General features: G+C 40.5%; 3 protein-coding genes across 3 annotated transcripts in view; 2 read left to right on the top strand and 1 right to left on the bottom strand.

Annotated features, from left to right (window-relative positions):
• Positions 1-696: 696 nt before the first annotated feature.
• Positions 697-14,292, top strand: paxbp1 (PAX3 and PAX7 binding protein 1). The gene is made up of 18 exons (XM_063486369.1): positions 697-1,120; positions 1,359-1,481; positions 1,812-2,018; positions 2,320-2,541; positions 2,648-2,748; positions 7,623-7,846; positions 8,109-8,298; positions 9,316-9,439; positions 10,087-10,189; positions 10,467-10,582; positions 11,135-11,334; positions 11,435-11,582; positions 11,682-11,803; positions 11,916-11,992; positions 12,104-12,170; positions 12,425-12,571; positions 13,294-13,448; positions 13,672-14,292. The coding sequence occupies exons 1-18, from the start codon at positions 823-825 to the stop codon at positions 13,790-13,792; spliced, it is 2,745 nt and encodes a 914-aa protein (XP_063342439.1). The 5' UTR covers positions 697-822; the 3' UTR covers positions 13,793-14,292.
• On the bottom strand, positions 4,536-5,467 carry LOC134637153 (E3 SUMO-protein ligase ZBED1-like). Its single transcript, XM_063487510.1, has 2 exons — positions 5,018-5,467; positions 4,536-4,928 (listed from the first exon to the last, which is right to left on the bottom strand). Exons 1-2 carry the CDS (start codon positions 5,465-5,467, stop codon positions 4,536-4,538), a joined length of 843 nt encoding a protein of 280 aa, XP_063343580.1.
• A 528-nt stretch (positions 14,293-14,820) lies between the features above and the next one.
• The window catches only part of slc7a1a (solute carrier family 7 member 1a), a 32,564-nt gene continuing 25,531 nt past the window's right edge, over positions 14,821-21,853 (top strand). The window contains exon 1 of the mRNA XM_063486197.1: positions 14,821-14,892. The gene's annotated coding sequence lies outside the window, so the exon portion shown is untranslated. The remainder of the gene's footprint in view (positions 14,893-21,853) is intronic.

Raw genomic sequence — 21,853 nt, 5'->3', positions numbered from 1 at the left:
ACAGTCTTTTACTTATATTTAAACCACTAATTGATAGTGATTTAAAATCACATGTGACTCCTCTGCAGTGGAAAGTTGCATTATTTTTCTACTTTAACTTTGTATTTTTATTATAATAAAAAAGGTTTTAGCTTTTTATTGAACAATTAGGAAGTCACAGAAGAAGTATTAAGGCCTAGCTTGAAAGAAAGTGGCCAAAGAGTTAAGCCGCCCACTCTATGCAAATTAAATTAAATTTACTGTCAGTACAGCAATTTGTTAAATGAAACAAACTGTTTAAAAAATGGAGACAGTGTCACGTGAATGACGTAGGCACATCATTTGACGTAGGCACATAAAAGTCGGCTAGGTTGCCCAGTTTTATAGCTGGACAAGAATCACAAGAAATCATAATAAATAAAATTTAAACAGTTTTTTTAAATTATTATCACATATTATTATTATAAATATAATTATTTGCCTCGTTCTTTGTCAAAATTACACTGAAGTACTGGAAAAACCTAAAAGAGCCGCATGCGGTTCAGGACGCGGGACAATACCTAGTTAAAACTACAAGGAGGCAGTATTGCAAAAGTCCTTTCAGTGGAGAAAGGACAATAACTCCCGAGTAACACCGAAGAAGAATCGGTTGCCTGACAGCGAAACAGCCAATCACAGCCGAGGAAAGACAGCCGTCTAGCACCGGGGCATCCACTGCACATCTCTCTGAAAGAAAATGGCTGACATGGTGTGTGGTTATGACATCTTTTGGCTCGAGTTACATTTTTAAGATGAACCGTGTTTGCACGTGCACTGTTGCATTTAGCGGGTAAATAAAAAAAAATGTTTAAAAAGGCGAAAAGAGCTAACTTTAGACGTCGGAATGAGTCCGACGAAGAGGAGCAGGAGGAGAGTCAGCAGCCGCAGCTGGCGCCGACAATGTTTGGGCCTACCGAAATCCCCTTTATGGAGACTTCCAACAGCAACGCTACCGGAGCGCCCAGCACTACAGAGAGCTGTCATAGTAACGGCCTTCAGGCTAACAGCGTTAGAGCCGTCAAGAAGGAAAAGAAGGTCAAAGATACGACTGCCGTGCCAGGACCCACGAAGGCCAGTTTGCTGAGCTTCGTCGATGAAGAAGGTAACTTTGGTAGCCAAACCGATGCTAAGCTAGCTAGCTAGTTCACATTAGCCGGAGAAAGCGTGGTAGTTTTAAGTATGATCATTATCAAACAGTTTCTGCATGTTCTGCGCAAACTACACTTCTACTCCAGGTACTGTAGAGGGAAGAATGTTATTGACCACCAAGCTAACATGCACGTTGTGCATGGTTAATTGGACTCATTATTAACTTTGTGCTATGACTTGTTTGTAAACAGACGGCTCAGAGGTGTTCCGAGTGAAGAAATCCAATCACAGCAAAAAGATTGTGAAACAACTCAAGAAAGAATACAAGGAGGACTTGGAGAGGTCTGGATCTACCAAACAGGATGTCAAATCAGGTGTGTTAGCCTACTGTTAATGCCATGCGTTATGGGCTGTCATGTGAACCATGAAATATTATATTTACTACTTATCTATATATTAGCGTCCAACTATGAAATAAGGTGAAGCCTAATTAAGCAGTAGAACTTTTTTTTTTTTAACTGTGGCATTAAATTACATTAGCAAATACTTCCAATGTTTCAGCCAATTAATTGTCAGAGGCCCCCACCTTCTTTAACCATAGTAGTTGTGTTGTCAGCCACATCTGACAGTCACAACTGTGCCATAAATGATTTCACTGGACTTGATGCATCTTTCACTGCATTCCTGTTTTTTGTTTTTCCTAGATGCTCCAACTCAGCCTGCAGTTAAAGAGGAAGTTATTAGCAGAGCAAGTAGTGAACAGGGAGAGGAAGAAATGGAGGTGGAGAGTGCTGATGAACAGGAGGAGGATGCAAGGAGTCAAAGTGGTCAGACAAACAGTCAAGTGTCCAGAAGCAACAGCACAGGAGCAACATTCAACACACTTTCTACACTTGGCAGCTTGAGACCAGGTATATACGACACACACTTCCACCACAGTACCTATCTGAAAGGACTGTCATCACAGGAGCACTTTTATGACAGTTTATTGGCATTGTAATAGCTGTGGAGTTTTTCTGTGTGTTATGTAACAAGGAATATCAGTGTCTTTGGTTTTGATATCTTGAGAACAGGTGCAGCGTTTTACATCTACCACTCTGCTGTGTTAGTTTAACTGCATTAGTACTATGCCCCAAACACACAAGCTGTATTGGTTGTTGTTTGCACAGCATCACAAGAAGTTTGATGAAGACTTTTCTGACTTTATTCCAGGGGAGATTCCTGATGCGGCATTTATCCATGCTGCCAGAAAACGTCGGCAGCTTGCTAGAGAGCTGGGAGGTGATGCTCCTCTGGTTGAAACAGAGGCGCCCAAGAAACGTCTGGTACGAGAAGACCAAGATGCCAGCGATGACGAAGATGAGGAAGAGAAAAGGATCCGCTTCAGCGGCGTCAGGAACAAAAGCCAGAGACAAAAGATAGCCGAGGAGATTGGTACTCTATTCAACTTCCCTGCTTGCTGTCTACTGACTACTATTCTGAATCAGATTTGGGTTTTTTAACTTTATTAAAAATGGATGTGTCTTTCATATGTGTACAGGTATTGAGGGTAGTGATGATGAAGCACTGGATACCGGACAGGATGAGGAGGTGAGCCGCTGGGAGCAGGAGCAGATTAGGAAAGGAATCAGCATACCCCAGGTAAGATCTACTGAATCTCTGGACAGAGGGATATAAATAAAAAATATTCTCCTTTCAGGTGTGACTGTTGACAGTGAGTGATGTTTGTGTTTTTACTTACTGTTTGATTCTGTGCTGCCATTGCATTGTTTACTAAAAAACTGGGGCTTTCCCTTTATCAGAGTTTTGCTGTTTTTCAATTAAGTGGAGCAATTTGAGTATTTGTTCTTCCATATGAATATATTGGAATAATGTCTTTAGATGGTATGTAAGAGCATCTCAATCTTTGTGAAGCTTGAGCATATTTAAGTAATTTGGTGGTGACTTTAGCTTGCACTGGAGCAGTTTGGTCGAGTGTGAAGCGGCTGGAATGAGAATCGGCACCTCCAAGCCTGAGACCACGGTTCTTAATCGGAAAAGGATGGAGTGATCACTCCAGGTCAGGGACAAGGTCTTGTTCACGAGTGAGCAGAGAGTGGAGGGAGAGATCGATAGATGAATTGGAGCGGCATCCACAGTGATGCAGATGCTGCACCAATCTTTTGTAGTCATGAAGCTGTCTATTTACTAATCAGTATCTGCCTAGACTCACTTGTTAATCATAGATAGAAGCAGAATGGGTTCCCCGATGGCTGAATTTTCTCTTAGAGATAGTGCGTGAAGATCGGTCGTTCGAGTAGAGCTGCTGCTCTTTTACAAATATAAAGGAGTAAGTTAGGGGGTTCAGGCATCTGACTAGGGTACCACCTTCTAGGTGAGGTATTCTGGGGATGTCTTACTGGGAGGAAGCCCAGGGGCAGACCCAGAACATGGGTGATTTAGTCCAACTGGATGAGTTGGATAAGGTGGCCAGGGTAAGGGATTTCAGGGCATTGGTACTCAGACTGCCACCACACAACCCAAACGCTTTGCTTTCACTTTGGCATTGTGAAGTAAAATACAGTGTTTAACAACATTCATTATACCTGCATAATGGATGTGAATTTGTTACTCACAATGTTTAGTGGACACACATTTTGGTCAAATGGAATGCAATTGTGTTGGTGATTTCAGTGCATCTTTGTGAGCTGGAAGCAACTTGAATAAGTTGTGTTGTTTTACGAGTAGGGCTGAACGATTATGGAAAATAATCTAATTGCGATTTTTTTGCCCAAATATTGCGATTGCGATGCGATATGCGATTATTTTTTAAGGTCTTTGTCTTCTGTATTATTAAACAAAGACAAGCAATACATCATATAGTATGGCCAATACTATATTACATTAATTTTAAACTGTTCTTTCCTGGAAGACAGACCTCTGTTATGATGACATGAGGTGATGCATGAATTGATGACTGACATTTTTATTTAACTTCTTCAATCACAACAGTATATTTGAACATACACAATAGTTTATTTTTAGCTTACAAACATCTGAGCATAAAGTGCTGACAAGGAACCCTGGTGTAAACATTAAAATGAAAGTCAGTACAATGTGCAGATTGCAGAAATATACATAAAAAAATCAGTGGCTTTACCACACTCAGTTTTTCGACATCTGTGAACTACTAGACAGTCATTAAATTAAAAAATAATATTAAATAAATAAAACTAATAAATAAAAAATACACACATCTTACTGATCTCTGCAGTCAGTAACATTACACATAAAGTGCAAACATAATAGCAATTGTATAAACACACACACAAACACGCCTTTAAATTAAAACTGGCTGAACATCTTGATTATCTGCAGTAAGTAACAGCAACACAGCACAAACTAAAGTGCACAATGAGTATGGCTCAGCTAGCCATAATCATCCTAGCTCACAGGTTTTTTGCTAGGAAGACCAGCATATCTACTTTTGCTGGCTTTAAGGATGAGCGAGTGCAGGTCACTATATTCCCTCCAGTGCTGAACAGACGCTCTGAGGGGGCACTTGTGGCTGGCACACACAGATATTTGCGGGCCATCTTGCACAGTTGTGGAAAGTGAATGTTGTGCACCTTCCACCAGGCTAAGGGATCATCCTCTCCGTCAATGACAGGGGTCAACAGGTAACTATTCAACTCTGCCTCCACGACATCTTCAAGTGGCAGAGGCAAAGCTGAAGAGGCCGCACTGGTTTTAAAAAGACTACCAAGAGTCTTCTTTGCCTTTCCCCCAGAGGCCTGTGCACTTGGAGAATTTTGAGCAGTTTCAGTGCGAGACCTCTTCTCCTGCCAGATGGGAAGAGAGACATTAGTTTTGCAGTTAGCTTATATATAAATATTATGTGTTTGTGGAAATATAATTTTCAAGGATTTACCTGATTATGTGTACGTCTAGCCGATTCCACCATTTCTGTCTTCAGTCGGGCCTTAATGGCAGGAAGGTTGTCTGCGCTGATGTATTGCGTTTTGAACCTAGGGTCCATGAACGACGCAACATCCAAAAGCTCCTGGGTGTTGAGGTCACTATACTTGTCGTTGAGGTATGCCAGGACCTTGGTTTTAATTGATCTAGTCAGATCAGTGTCCTCAGCATCTTCAGCCAAGACTGATGTTGCCAGAAGATGGAGAACTGGCTTGAGGTAGGAGATGCTCACATACTCTTCTCCAGAAAGAGCATCAGTAAATTCGGAGAGAGGATGCAGTGCCTTATGAATGGACTCCAACACTTCAGCATCCTGCCGGGTTGGGATGAGGGAGCGTGCATGTCGGTCACCTGTCAATACCTGCGATATGGCTTTCATCTGTTCCAGCACTCTGGCAATCATTTTCTCTTTGGACCCCCATCTTGTAGGGCACTCAGTAATGAGAGAGTGCTCAGGAAGCTTAAGCTCCTTCTGTGCCTCAGTGAGTGCTGCCTTTTTCTTCCAACTGTGCGAGAAGTGCCCCACCAACTTCTTGCACAGCCCAATTGCTCTTGATACTCTACCATCTTTGATTGCATTTTCTGGAGGGAAAAAAAAATAAAGTAAAAAGTAAAATTAGTGTTAGACATACAATTGCAGTTATGATGCAAGGTTTCACCATTTCTCTCTCTCTCTCAAATTCAAAGTTGCTTTATTAGCATGACTATGGGAACAGTGTTGCCAAAGCTATTGTTACATACATCATGACATACAAGAACATAAGACCATAAGACAAAAACAAAAAAGAAAATACATAAGAAGAGGTGGGTACATCAGTGTGGGGTTGACATAACATATCTAGAATTAACAGCAGTAAAGAACAAGATAAATAATAGTGTGGTGTGTTTGTGGGAGAGAGTGATATACAGGCTCGCGCATACATACACGCACACACACACACACTCGCTCTCGCTCTCGCTCTCTCTCTCGCTCTCTCTCTCTCACACACGGCAGTAACTTACCAATAGCAAGATGTCATCTGTGTCCGAAACACTGGAGCCTGGTCCATTCGTTCAGCTGTGCTGCTTTCACCATATTTGACGCGTTGTCCGTCGTTATGCAGACAAGGTTGTCTTCAGGGAGATCCCAACACGCAAGCCCCTCTCTCAGGCCAGCAGCAATGTTTTCCCCTGTGTGGTCTTCGGGGAAGTAGGCCGTTTGTAGGCTGCGAGCTTCGAGGTGGAGGTCTTCGGTAATGTAATGCACCGTCAGACTTTGATAGGGCTCTGCTGTACGGCTTGACCACATGTCTGTTGTCGCCGCAAAAAACTCAACAGCCTTTAACTCCGCTGCAACCCTCCGCCTACATTGCATATGTAGCTCGGGTATTGCAGTCTGACTGAAATACGTGCGGGAGGGCATTCTGTACCTCTTATCCAGTGTAGTTACCAAATTATTGAACCCAGGCTTGGTCACCGTATTGACGGGCATCATGTCTTTCGCGATGCAGTGGGTTACTGCTTTGGTGATTTCCACGTGCCGTTTTGAAGTGCGTTCATATGGCGTAACACCTTCAAACAGTTCGGTCAGTGATCCTTGCCGAGTAACGTTACTAGGTTTATTCTGCACACTACTAGATTTTTTAGCCATACATCTATCATACTCTGTTTTGTGCTGAGTCTTAAGGTGCTGGTACAAATTCATAGTGTTTCCCCGAGATGTAGAAACTCTACCAAGACAGGTTTTACACAGTACCTGACTCTGTGCGACATCATCTCTTTTAAACCCAAAATATTCCCACACGGCTGATGTGCAGTTCCTCTTTGGTACTAGCATCCCCGCAGGCTCTGGTTCTGTTGAACCTGAGGCCATTGTGTAGGCTACAGCTTTGCTTGCTAGTTCACTCTCGGTAGACTGTTTCAAAACTTTGCTCCCCGTGTCATGTGACCAGAGTGCAGCCTCTGTGGTTAGACAATCTCGTTTGATCATATCACATGTTTTACTCGCGCATGTCACGTAAACAGAGTATAATCGCAGCCTTTGCGGTTAGAAAATTGCACTAGATCATGTCGCGATATTATCGCAAATGCGATATATCGTTCAGCCCTATTTACGAGGCAGACACACCTTTACAGAACTCTTTGCATATGATTTCTTCTTGGTTAACGTCACTCAATTCAAAGCATTTCCAAATAATGCGTAATGATCGGGCACAAGCTCTTCACTGTGTCTGACTTTTGTTGTACATCTGTCTTTTAAAGTTGTTCCTCATCCAAGCTAGTATAGGAAACTACATGGTGCAGGGAACAGCTGTGTTAAGCATATGCAATGTTTAAGAAAGGCTTGATTTGCCTTTGCATTTTGTAGTGTAGCATGCATTTTCAATATCACTTGATCATGTTTAATTAATTGTGGGAAGCCAAAATCATGATTGAAATTAAAATTTGATCCATTGTGCCACCCTCATATATTGAATAGTTTATGGGGTTGAAAATTTGTGCTTTAATCGTTAGTTGGAGCAATGCTGTTATTTTTAGTAGCTGAAGTGTTTTGTGTTTTCTGTGTTCCTAATGAATAGGTCCAAAGCAGTCAGCCAGAAGACAGCACAGTCTACTACCAGAACAGCTATGAGAGCCAGCCATATGGCTCTTCCTACAGCATGCCTTACACCTACAGTACAGTGGCTCCACAGACTGCCAAACCGACTGGACAAGCTGACAATGGTTCTGTTCACTACGGGGCCCCTCTTAATGATCTAATCCCGGTATCCATTGATCTGGTAAAGAAACGCCTGCAGGATAGGTAGGTCCAGTAGAAAACTGCACCAACGTCTGTTTTCAGTCCTCAGCTCGGCTGCTGCCATCTCTGTTTGCTGTGGTCCTGATGACCGAGACACACAGTCCACAGATCTAAGGACCAGAGAGGCAAAAATGTTGCCTCTCTAGTTGCTGTTTATCATTGTTGGTGTAATTCAAACTTTTCTATCTGCAGAGCTTGTAATTAAGATTACACTAGCTTTACAACCATCTAATTCATTCTGTCCTTGTATGTCATGTGTCTACAGGCTCAGCCAAATGCATGCAGGCCACAATGGAAATGTCGACCGCTACAAACAGATCAATGAAGACCTAGCTGCTTCTGAGCGTACCATACAGCAGCTGGAGGGCTCATCCAATGACAATGCAGAGCAATATAAGTTCTTGCAAGAGATGCGAGGGTATGTTGGAGACTTGCTTGAGTGTTTCAGTGAAAAGGTAAGGGAGAATTCGCCTGCAGTCTCATTAGCTGTATGCTGTTTTGTGTCTGTGTTATCTCCACATAATGTGGATTTCCAAGGGATACAGTCTATCGAAATGCTGTCTTTTGAGGATTAATTGTAATAATTTTTTTTTTTTTTTAACTGTTGAATAATTACGGCTAATTAACAGTGCTAACAAGCAAATGTGACAGTACATATATGTTGCTTGAAGCACACTTCAGGTATTTCTCAGTTTCTTCAAAACTGCTCTCATTAATTAAAAATATATTTATGAATATATAAATATACCTGTTCAGGTTGTTTAACATTATCAGCTGTTTAAACAGAAATATTATATACTAGTTTTTGTTCATATAATACGATACTAGATTTATGAAAGATGAATTCGAGCTGCAAAAGAAATTATTACAGTAGATTAGACAAGTATGTATTAAAATATTTTCACAACGAGTCCAGATTGGTAAAAGATACTATGTCTTTTACACAAACTATATATTTTGTATATATATAAAAGAGCTACTTCTGAATGCATGTCTTCACAGAATAATTTAGTTTTGGTCTTACAGCAACTATATGGAATGATGGAAGAACTGGCCTTCTCACCACCATTATGTTTCCTCAACTAATCTGTGCTCCAAATGGGACACTAACCTTCCATTGTCAGCATGAATTAATGTGGCGTGCTTTCATACAGTATATACACGTCTGGATCATGATATTGTTTATGTTGGGTAGAAATGATGAACTTCACTATATTTTCTGTACAAATAATCTAAGTTGACCCTTAACTTTGTCACTTTTCAGTGTTTAAACTAAGTAAATCCACTAAGTTCAGGCTTTCCTTCAGAGAGCCTCCCCCAGAATAGCACATTTTCACCCAACACCAGCAATATTTTGGTTCCAGTATTATACTGTCCATCCCACTTCTTTTATCCCTTCAGCAAGACATCCCTGTGATTCGGAGTCCCACTTTTGCTGGGTCAGAGGTCACAGAAGGCATCATATTTTTCAGGTGCCTGCTGTCCTGGAGCTGGAGGCTGCCATGCACCAGTTACTAAGGCAACGGGCCACGCGACTTGTCCAGAGACGACAGGATGATATTAAAGATGAATCGTCGGAGTTTGCAAGCCTTTCAAGTCAGTCCATCTTGAAGGTTTTTATGATTTATTTGAACGGCCTCATTAGCTCTCTGTATGTGCGTGTTATGTCTGCGAATGTCTGCGGTTCACGCTGTTGTATCGCATCACATTTCTCTCACAAATACGATTAAAGCTAAGTGATATGTGTTGTCGAGTGGATGAGCATGTACGTTTATGGAAAAAGCTTTGTTGAAGGAGCTGTTTCGGCTGTCCTTTAATGGCTGAATCTGAAAGTCAGCTGGGTGTTTGTAACTCAGCTCAAGTAAAGATGACTGTGTAAAGATGGCATTTAAAAAAACAAATTAAGTGATATGTCATCTGTCACGTTGACTGTGCCATAAGTGAAGTTCCAGCCTGGTAAGTAATTGACACCAAAAAGTGATTGATAGAAACATTGTTTGGATTTAATGTTTTATTGCCAGTGGTGCCCAGTAGATAGGAAGGCTAAGGCAATATCTTCACCTGCTTGATAAATTTCAAACAGATTTTGATCTGATCGTGTAATTTATTTTTAAGCCTTTAATTATACTTTCTTATTTGAGTACCCATGTTTTAGTTTGGAATTAGTCATCAGAATAAGAATGAGGCTATGGGTTGGCTTAGCTTCTCATTACTGGCTCTAACATTACTCCTGTCTCTTGCAGATAAAGCTGTCATGGCTCCTAATCTAGACTCATTTGGCCGAGATCGCGCAGCATACCAAGAGCACAGTCGTCAGAGGAGGATAGCTGAAAGAGAAGCACGAAGGTACCAAGTGTGCTTGTTCTCACATTCCTCTCCCTGTGGAAATGATGTATTGTGCTGTACTTTTGGCCACAAATACAAAACCAATTACAGTTTATTATGCATTGATTCACAGAAACGAATAATGTGAATCCAGCTATAGATTTGTAAAACAAAGGTTTTCTGTGCATCAGATTTTAAGTTTTGACCATGAGAGTGTCACCTTAGTGCCAAGTTGGTAGAAGGCAATTTCTGCTCATGTTTTTAATTTGGCTTCCTTTGTATTCGTGGATGGATACAGAACACGCCGACGACAAGCCAGAGAGCAGAATGGAAAGAGGGCAGAACATAAAGAAGGCTTATCATCTGATGACGAGGAGACTTCTACTGACATCACCAGCTTCAACATGGAGAGAGGTATGTTCCTGTATTTAAAAAAAGAAAAAAAAAGAAATACATTAAAAAGTAAATGTATATTGTATGCAGTTCTCAACAACGTTAACTAAAAAAAAAAAAAAAGAAATCTGTCAAAATCTTGTTTAAATTTAACAAACTGAATTCAATGAATTTCTCTGAAATAAGTCAAATTATTTGAATATAACATTCAACAAGAAAACAAATGGTTTTCTGTTTAGGAATATAAGTTTAAAAAAAACTGCACCAAAGATGTGCGTTAATATTTTTCCTGCCTTTTTTAGTAAACAAAGAGTAAATCTGAAAATGAATGAAAAACAGTAGTTATATCTTTGCATTGAAAGTATTGTTTTGATTAAAGAGCCTGTGCACACTGGTTACAGAAACCTAAAAATGATTTAGGTAATTATCAATACTGTCAATTTAGGGCAGCTGTGGCATTTACCTTACATTGGTTGTTAGTCTAATAAATGTATTACGTACCATACATGTAAGATTCAACTGATATTGAAGAGAATTTTTTAAAATCTGACGTGATCTCTTTGTGCTACCCAGATCGTATAATAAGGGAAAGTAAGAAGGTATTTGAGGATGTTGTGGAGGACTTTCATTCTCTTGACTACATCAAATCCCACTTTGAAGTGTGGAGGAAGGAGTATGCCAACACCTACAGAGATGCTTACATAGGCCTCTGTCTGCCCAAGCTCTTTAACCCCTTAGTCCGTCTGCAGCTGATTACATGGAACCCTCTCGAGGTAGGGCATGGGTGTGTTATCAGTGTAACCAGTTCCTGTTTGAAAGGAAATTGGATGAGGAATGGTGATGGAATCTGTTTTGTCTCTATTCACTGTGCAGGCGCAGTGTGCAAACTTTGAGTACATGCTCTGGTTTGAGTCGCTGCTGTTTTACGGCTTTGAAGAGAACAGCATGTTGCAAAAAGGAGATGGCGACATCGGCTTGCTGCCTGCTATAGTGGAGAAGGTCATCCTCTCCAAACTGTCAGGTTCGAGGCGTAGCATGCTCAGAGATGTCCTTGGCTTGCAAGCCAGTAGAAAATTTCTCCTACTATATGCATTTCTCTCTACTTTGTTGTATGTGGCAGTGTTGGCAGAGCAGGTGTGGGACCCACTTTCCAGCAGTCAAACAACCAGGTTTGTGAGCTTCATTCACAGACTGCTAAAAGGCTATCCCACTGTGCTGCATGGGGACAACCGATACACACAGGTACTCCCCACCCTCATCATCTTTTTCCTCAAAGTACATTGGCTGTTAGATTACCTGATCTTTTTAGAAGAACTGCTGTCATTACCTTGATTTTTCCCCCCCCTTCTTTTAGGAGCTATTGAAAACAATTGTCTTACGGACCAGGAGGACTCTGGATGAAGATGTCTTTCTTCCACTGTACCCCAAGAAGTATGTTCTTATTAATAACAATATTAACATTTGGATTCCACTTAGAATTTTTTCTATATTTACAATAAGCACTTAAAACTGCTTAAAGCAATCTCTCTTGCTTTTATTCAGCATCCTGGAGAACAAGAACAGTGGTCCCTACTTATTCTATCAGAGGCAGTTCTGGTCCTGTGTGAAGGTACGTGTGCAAATGTGTGTTCTTTTTGTTTTGTTTTTTTGTGTGTGTCTTTAAATTACTTCCTCCAGTCAGTTGCTGAACTGATAGCATCACATGTATAGCTTGCCTGATTGTTGGAGATCACACAATGAGATCTGTATAACTTGAAAAGCAGCTGCAGCGGGCTGATAATCAAAGTATCTTCACACTGATATTATGTACTTTTGTGTTGCTGCCTTTGAGTCCAGTCTATCTCTTGTCTCCTTCATGCTTAGCTGCTGGGCAACATCCTGCAGTGGGACGGTATCTTATCCATGTCCTCTCTGAAAGACTTGGCCTTGGACAGCACTCTCAACCGATATATCCTCTCTGCACTGCAGACCACAGATACATGGGAGGAAAATATTCAGAAGTGCCAAAAGGTAGATGAAATGTAATCACTTAGTACGGGTGGATTTCATTCGATAGATAAATCCGATTAAACTGAGCATGGCAGATTTCTTTTACTTAACAAAATATCCTTCCATCCATCATGAACGGATATTATGTGTGAGAACATTGTACCGATATCACTACGTCTGTGTAGGTTCTCAGTCATCACTACTTCACTTGTTTTTGAGAAAAACTGAATTTAGAACTTTTCTCTGACCGTAGTTTTACTTGTGCTATATAGTTTTAAACTGATAACTGCGCTTTCAGTTGATTTGTTTTAAAAGTGCTGTAAACCTTGATATTCCAAAGCAGATGAGAAGATTTCACATTTGGTAATATAAGAATTAGTGACACAAATCTTAGGTCCTACCTATTAAATTTTGTTTAATGTGACAAACTGTGTGATACGACATCATTTTTTTCCCCACTTTACATACTCGTTATTTACAACCATGTGAAATACAATAAGATTTGTTGGCTGAGATCATTCTGGTAAAGAGTGAGCATGCACAGACAAAATATTTTGAAGGAGGGGTCTGTTGTACCTGTTTATGACTACATGGTCAGTTGCCATTTTTAAGTCACATGATTATTAAAAACTGGCCCTTCTGCTGGGGTGTTAGATGTTAGTTGGTTATTTTTTTACCATTAGTGACTCACTGAACATGATAACACAAAGCTATTGTTTAATTCGTTCTCGTGTGCTTCTCAGGTGGTGGAGTGCTTGCCATCGCACTGGTTTTCTGGATTGAAGGGCCAGCAGACGTTGTCTCAGTTGGAGCCATTCTGTCGCTACCTCACCCACCTGGCCAACTCAATCCACCGCAGCACACTGGTCGGGTCTGATATTGAGCGGCGCACTTCAAAGTAAGGACCTCTACATGGCTTTGTATGTACAACTTGGGGCCTTGAATTTACTAATGGCTATATCTGCAAGAATGGTATTGAATGTGCTTTAGGAACAATTGCATTGTCAGTGTTGTTTTATCATATTAACTCTTACTTTTTCACAATGAGTGCTTTTAAGCTGTGTTGTGATGAGTATTTTTCGTAGTGCTCATAGTGAATGTCATGTCATGTCTTACAACAGGGAGCAGGTCAAGGATGTTGTGAAGATGTTGGGCCAAATGAATGCCCTGGACCACATCATAGCTGTGGCAGCAGAGCATGGGATTAAAGACATCAAACCACTTTTAGAAGTCAAATCATAGAGGAGAAGCAACTTTCCACCCGGATTACAGATCACTAAATGGGATTCCCAGAGAAGGGATGTGTCACCCAGCTTAACTCAACAATTGAGACCATGACTGAAAAAAAGAAGATCTTGTAAATATTGTAAATATTGTATAGAAAGGTGTGTTTATACTGATGCTGAAATTAGGCCTTGTATTGTCATCTCAAAGAGACTGCTCACTCCTGGCAATATTTTAAATGTGTAGAAGTTCTTGACATGGATTATTTTTTGAGACTCTGATCCCTGAATGAACACTATTCACTCCAACTCTGTACAGCAGACTCATCTTTGCCATACGAGCTAAAAGGTCAGATGCACGCAGGCAAAGAATGGTATCCAACTTTTGTTTCCTAACAGTCCAGATGTGATCTTTCTGTGATCCCTGCTTCATCCTGTTAGTATTCCTCACACCTCTCTGTTCAAATGCTCTTTCAGAATCTGTTTTCAGCTTTGCAAGAATTCTGTTTTAGTAGTTTATTTGCCTGTGAATAAAATGAAAATTTGAATGATTCTGTCTTGCTGCCATTAAGCAACAACTGTCCCTCTCGATGTCGTGTTTTATGTAAGTATTATGATCATAAAGGAACAATCCAAACTTACACCCAGTGTTCTTCACCGTAGGGTTTTTAAAACTACAATATCTCTTTATACTTGGGGAAAAATGGGTATCACTGATTTATTTAAAATGATAACATGGAAAAAAACGTTTTCAAAAATTGCACACTGCCAGTTTCTACACTCTTGGCAACGCTGTTTATGTGAAATGATACTTTGTTACTGACTTCAGCCAGCTGCCACATGTGGGATTTGATGTCATCCAGTGCGATTTCAGCCAGGAGGCGATTGCGCAATAGTAATGAGCGGGTGGGACAAGCTGTTTTTTGCCTTTCTATCCCCTCCTCTAGCTCAACTACCTAAACATAGCCACTCAAGACCTAAATATATCTTTTCTACATTTAAAGACGAGACTTTCCTGACCAGCGTCGTGTGAGACAAGAGTTTGGGGGGTTCTACAGCTTCCTCTTCTCGGGCCTCCCAGGGAAACTGTAAATACCTCTCCTCCTTATGCCCGTTAAGGTAAAGTACAGCTTGCAATAGCTACGTAGCGACTGCATGAAAGTGATCGGGCACTTAACACTACTGTATATAGCAGTCTTGACTGCTGTCCAAGTTAGTGTTGGGGATCTTTGAGGAAACGCATTTTCCTCTGTACATTTCAGTAAAGCGAATATGGGGTCCATGCTGTAAAACACATGCTCTTTTCACTCGGACCCCCATTTTAACTGCTCGGTTGTCTGTGCTGCCGTCTTCTGCAGCGTGTCTGTGTGCAACTGTATCCTACTTAAGGAAGCTTCTGTTAATTCTACATTAAGGGGGTACTTGTGATGCATCCTTTGAAGGTGCAATCACACAAAATGAACTGCAATTCCCGGACACGTGATTCTACAAGTTATCCAACGGTGGCCTGATGCATGCAAGGATTCTTGCCATGTAAGATCTGGAGCACCGTGCAGGATTTAAAACTACTCTAAACCCAGGACGGAGTGGGACCTGAACCTGAACAATCAATCAGTGGTCTTCCTCTTGTCCTCGATCGAGGACAGTAACAGTAGAAATTTAAATCCCACCTCAGGCTGTATGTCACCGACGCCCCGATTTGACATTACTCCGATTTCCAATTGTACAATAACCTTTTGTTTTCAGTACAGCTGTCCGGGAGTACATAGCTACTGAAAAGCTAATTTAAATTGCAATTTATAGACAAATTGCAGCAAGATTGTTGCTATCGCCAACCCCGTTTATTGACGAACTTCAGGGAGACAGCGTTTGATATTTTTGTAATTACTACAATAGTTACATTACTTATTTTCCCCAATTACTGTAGCAGGCTTTTGGCTTGAGAGTCTGGGTTGTTTCCCCGTGTCTCTCTCTCTCTCCCTCTCACACACACACACACACACACACACACACTTTTATTTTGAAATCTACACCCCCACCCCCCTTTCCCTCCCCTCACTATTTTCAGCAAAATGGCACCCACTGTCTCAAGGGTATGTATTTTATGAAAGAACCTCAAACTGACCTGTGGAAAACATTACTAACCCTGTCAAAATGATGCATTAGAATAATTTTTAAAAAAAATGAAGCTGGTTCTTAAATTAGAGAAATCACAAGTTTATTGTTTTAATATTGTTCCACTTATTAGAAAATACAATAAAGGATAAGTACTTCATACAACATGTCAGTGAAAATAAAGTAATTCAGTGGAAAAACAAATTTTAAATGGACCAAGCCCCCTGACTATTGCAATGATGGCAACAGATTGCTTTTAATTATGACTTCTTCTTATAAGGGATTGGTACATATAACCTACCAGGTCTATTTTTAATGTTTTTTATTTCTTTTTTTGGTTTACTCCTGAGCAGAAATGTCTGTCTCCAGCATTTGTGCTCAGCCAGTGTCCCGTTGATCAGTCCTCAATAAGGAAGATGTGATTAAAAGTGTGGATGCTGCAATCTCAAGAGTTCCATCTGGCACTCCTATGCACCCTCTCAACATAGTCTTCCCCATTGTTCATATTTCTCTACATAATTTGCTTAGGGATTAATACAGTATTCTGATTCTTACTTTTTGGTGAGCTATAATTGTCCTACATCCAACGCTTGTGCAAGATGGCTCAGCAGAACAATGGAACCCTTTTTAAATCACAATGATCTTTCAGATTGGTCAGAGACTCTTACCCACATTGTCTAATCAGTCATTAAAAAATTTTTAAGACTGGTTTGATTTGGTGAGTCTTGCTAAGGACTTCACTGTGGTCCTAGACTTTGTGCAGGGGTGCTCTGTTGAGGTGCAGTGTTTGGCTGGAGGGTGAGGACAGCATTGCTAAGCAGAATGGGTGGTCCTAGAGTAAAGACAGTGGAGTTTAGCTGCAAGGCCAGAAGGATATTGCTGCAAGGATGGGTAGTCCTGCAGTAAAGGCAGTGATACCGCACTTGGGTGCCGTGCTGAGTTAGGGGGCAAAGTGTATATTGTTGGGGAGGGTGTGTGGTCCTAAAGTAGAGCCAGTAGCGCACATCTGGAGGGCGAGGATGATTGTGCTGGTGAGGACAGATGGTCCTGAAGCAACAGCAGTGGTGTAACACGGGAAGGAAAGGATGATTTTGCTGAGCAAGGTGGGTTGTTCTGGAATAAGGGCAGTAGCGCATAGATGGAGGGCGAGGATGATTTTGCAGAGGAGGACAGGTGGTCCTAGAGTGAGAATGGCGCCTCACTTGGATGCTGTGCTCAGCTCGAGGGCAAGGTTGGTTTTGCTGGGTAGGGTGGCTGGTCCTGGAGGATGGTTGCTGCAGAGACCTGCACACACCTGTACCACCAGCCATTACTGTCTGACAGATGCTCATCTTCTGAAAGCAAGAGTTAACACTGCAAAACAATCAAGCCATGTGCCAAATTATTGACTCACTCATCTGAATACAACATTTTCCACATAAAGCGAGATACAGAACATATGCTCACAGTGGAAATGTGTTGTATGTGTCCATGTCCAGTGGGACATTAAAGGAGAACCAGTGTTTCAAATGAGAAGTAATATCTTACTGGAAGCTGTGGGGGTACAAGCGCAATATGTGGCGCAGTGTTGTGAAGTCGTGCTGCAGCACCTGACTGGGCGTCATCCGTTTTTCAGGATCAAGCTGAAGCATTCCTTTAAGCAGCTCGATAAACACCAGCAGATCGCAGATTTCTGCAGATTTACTGGTATAATTTTGATGACGCGTGAACCAGAGCTGAAACATCAAAGAAAGAAAAGTCCCCTAAAAACTCAGAATTTTAAGTTGTTTCTTTTTGGGGGTTTTGTTTAAATATTTATTATATAAATAAAATGTATATTTAGTTTTAAACATATAAAATAGAACAGTCAAGAAGTACACCTACGTTTTTAAGGTCATCAAGAGAGGTCAACTTCATCGTCCTTTTCTCAGTGAACTTAATCCCTGTCTCACTGACAAACTGTTCAGGTGTCTGAAAAGACAGGAAACTCATTAGCACTGATAAATTGTAGACTGACAAAAATTGGCAATTTTCTTGAAAAACAAGGTTAAGAAAATATTTGATATTTTTAGAGAATGGCATATGCGATTAACCAGTAATTGTAAAGTACTAAGAACCTTGAGTTTCCACGTGCTGGTGGTGAAATACAACTGCATGTCGAAAAAAAAGGCAGTCTTGAGCCCACAGTCGAGGATCTTGCCTGGAGGGTGGCCCTGAGTCTCCACTATGTACCTCATCTGGAAATACAGACCATTTGGTCAAATTCAGAGTCTGACAACTTTAATATATCGTGTTGTAATCCTTTAAATAAAGCTTTAAGTTCTTCAAAGGAGAAGCGTTAGTCACAGTTATACTTACCACCTCATATTCATTCTCACCAGGGTAGAGCATGGAGCCAAGGTACAGATTAGCAGCAATGCAGCCCAGAGACCATACATCTATGGCCTCTGTAAATGGAGCTCCGAGAATAATCTCTGGGGACCTAATTTAGGACAAACAGGAAAAACAGCAATTGTCAATTATTAACAACAAAAGTGACAACTGGAATAGTTATACAGCCAAGAAGCCCATCACAGAAACACCAGGGGTTTATGTGACTGTGTGAGTATCCAGTATTGACCTTTAAGAGAAAAAGCCACTTTGGTTCCAGCTACTCACCGGTATGAACGGGACTGAATGTAAGAGCCCACCGAGGCAGCGGAAGTGTTACATGCCAAGCTAAAGTCAATCACTTTGACCCTATATGGTTGTTTCTGATGGTTGACAAGCATCACATTTTCCAGCTTGAGGTCTGCATGTATCAAACGTACAGACTTCAAATGATCCAGCGCTTTCGCAATCTAAAAAAAACCCAAACAAAAAAAAAACCCCACACACCTTTGTATTAATGTAATCAGCATCCATCTGAAAAACTTTATTTATGTAGAGAATACAGTTAAACACACCTGCGCGGTGATGGCTCTAACTGACTTTAGAGCGAGCGGTCGGAAATGTCTTTCCTTCATGAATTCATAAAGGTTTTTGTCCAAAAGCTCAAATTCGAGACATAATTTTTGCCCATCGGTAAGAACGTTGTAAAACTGAACCAAGTTATACCTTTCAGATTTGTATAACTTTAACTTTCGCAGGGCAGCCACCTGGCAACATATGAGTTTTATCTTTAAGTATATATTTTAGAGGAATTTCTTCAAATACAATTGTTGGATTAACTGCATCGAGCCAAGTCTTTCCTACCTCCATGTTTGCCAATCCATTTCTGAAGCAATCAGTCTTAACTATTTTGATGGCTACGGTCTTCATGTCATTGAGCCTAATGAATTTTCCAACCGTGCCATAGGCTCCTTCTCCCAGGGTAGTTATCATCTGGTACCGTGCAGCTCCAGTGAAGTACCAGCCTATGGGAAGTAATCGGTTGTCCTGGGCAAAGTTATGGGCATCTCTGGCATCATCACACCTAAAAAGAAAAAACGTTATAAAGAAAAAAAATTCCTAAAAAACAAACAAAAAAAAATTTAAAAAGTAATTTAAAACTTCATTTCTTACAATGTAGACAAATTTTCATAATAACAGCAGGTGATATTAGGGGAAAAAGTGAAACAATGCATTGTGATTGTAAACCGATCATCTTTTGTCATGAGCTAAATAACCAGAAAGCAAACTAAATACTTGGCAAGTTAATGTCCTTGATTTATCTCAGTAGTTTCACCTTAAAAATTACTTTGATGAATATCGAGTGAACAAGTTCTGCATACTACAGTGCTTGGAGTTTTTTAGTGCTGAAATGGAAAGGTTTGGTGAAGGTGTATTTTTTTAGGTCACAAGTCAGGGGTCTGACTGGACTTCAATAAATAAGTCTTACAGTTAACGTTATTTTAACCTGTCACAAACATTGATTTGGTGATGTATAAAGGTGCATTCTTGGAGAGTACAAAACTTCAAACATTAGCCATTAGCCATTTCAAATGAGAGAAGACAGTTTTTACCTATAAAACAAATTAGAGCTACAGAGCAGAGCTCATTTGGCCCAGGTGAAACTCATGCACCTAATTACCCTCCAGTTATCTCCTGCAGAATAAAGCATGGCACAAAATCCAAAAGATAGAGATCTAGTATCCATGCGACATCACAAACCACACCTTCAAAGTGTAGGGGCTCTGAATGCGAGTCTCATACGAGATACATTTCAATCCAGCATTATGTTTCATTTTATGTTCTTATTAAAAACCGTATTAATATTATAACAGGTGCATTAAGTACTGACAGCCAAATAATTTTAAGAGCTGATTTGCACATGTAAAGTTACGTTAAGGGTTACCTTACATTAAGGGCGCACTAATGATTATTTTTATTATAGATTAATCCACTTTTTTTTTTTTTCCACTGATTAAATGTTTTGCACAAGCCATAATCCAAAGTTGTAAAGGCCTTAGCAACTTTAGCTGACCAACATTTCCTTGATTACCCTATTAGATTTATTACCTTATTAGATTCACAAGAACAACCAAGAAACTTGTTAACACTTAAAACAAAGCCCATAGGAGCAGTAGACAATGCATCTTTTGGAGAAATTGCAATGGGATGTTGCTACTCCCAGAGTTGGTCTGTGGCTTGGTGCTAAGAAGCCAGACAGAAAATGGGTGGGAGAGAAGTTTATTCTTATATCATAAAATGTTGAAAACAATTAAACAGGTTGATTTTGTTTTTAAAATCTGGAAAATTCAAGTATGCTAAAGTGTACTTAGTATATCATTAAGGCAGACTTTAAGATTAAAGCCTACTGGTTACACTATAACAAACACTATGATATTTTAAATGGAGGTTTGTTAAAGTTGCTGCTTGTGTGATTATAGATGCAGTGACAGTCATGTTTCCCTTGCCGCCATATGTCATGACATCTTAAAACCTTCAACCTGAAAGTAGACAGAGGACGTTCAAGAAGGTGAGCTGCTGTTCTTGTTGTTATTCTACTACTGCTTCACATAAAGAAAAGACATTTTATTAGAGGACTCAATGATACTTTATGGTCAGACCTTGTCTTTGTTAGACACGGGAAGCCAAACTAGATTAATCAATAAAGTACATCTAGCAACAGTCCAAAACAGTGGCGTTAGACGCTGCTCAACTGCAGGATGAGATCCTCTCTTTTTTCAGTGACCAAGCTAGCAAACCAACTTGTAAGTCAAACATTAGCTGGGAGGGCCTGAAGTAGCTGGGGAGCAGTGACCACACTGAACCTAGGTATTTAATGAATGCAAAGTTTCATCAGTAAAAGCAAACATGCTATAAGGAATAAGGAATATCTAACTTTTATTGGGGTGGCTGCCGCTCAGGAGAAGCAGTTCATCCTCTAATGGGAATATTGGTGGTCCGATTCTTGGCTGCTCCAGTCTGCACGCCAAAGTGTTTTAGGTAGAACGCAGTTAAGCTTATATAAGAAACAGTCCATTTACCATTTATAGAGCTATCTACATTTTGGTCAGATACATTTTTAGAAATTTCTGTTTAATTCTGGAAGGATGATAGATTTTATACAAATATTGACAAGATGAGTCACTACTAACGAATCCAAAATAGATCCGGTCCAGATGGGGCTGAATATGTGATCCTTATCTGTTCTGCGTCCATCCTGCTTTGCAGGTGGACTGCGATCTGGACCTGGTTTGCAGATCCACTACAGAGCCTATGATATCTCTAGGTTGGATCTGAGCCAGGGTCATTTTGCTATTTAAAAGTAGCCTAAACCCAGGATTGAGAAGGTCTTGAACCCTAGTGTGTCGTGTGGCCTGGGTGGAGTTTCGGCAATCTAAATTAGAGTGAAAGCAGAAAGTGGCCACTAACATCTGACTGCAAACCATAAGTAGGAGTAAAGTAAAGGTGCTGTGCAGTAAGTACCATAATGGAAAACATAACACATCTTCAAACTGATTCAGATCCTGCTTTGGTTAGTATGAAGGTGTTAAGAGTTAAATACTTGTCTCCTAATTGG

Source organism: Pelmatolapia mariae, linkage group LG10_11 (assembly GCF_036321145.2).
Source record: "Pelmatolapia mariae isolate MD_Pm_ZW linkage group LG10_11, Pm_UMD_F_2, whole genome shotgun sequence".
NCBI lineage: Eukaryota > Metazoa > Chordata > Actinopteri > Cichliformes > Cichlidae > Pelmatolapia > Pelmatolapia mariae.
Note: the sequence above shows the minus strand (reverse complement) of the source record. Positions and strands in the feature narration are given on the sequence as shown.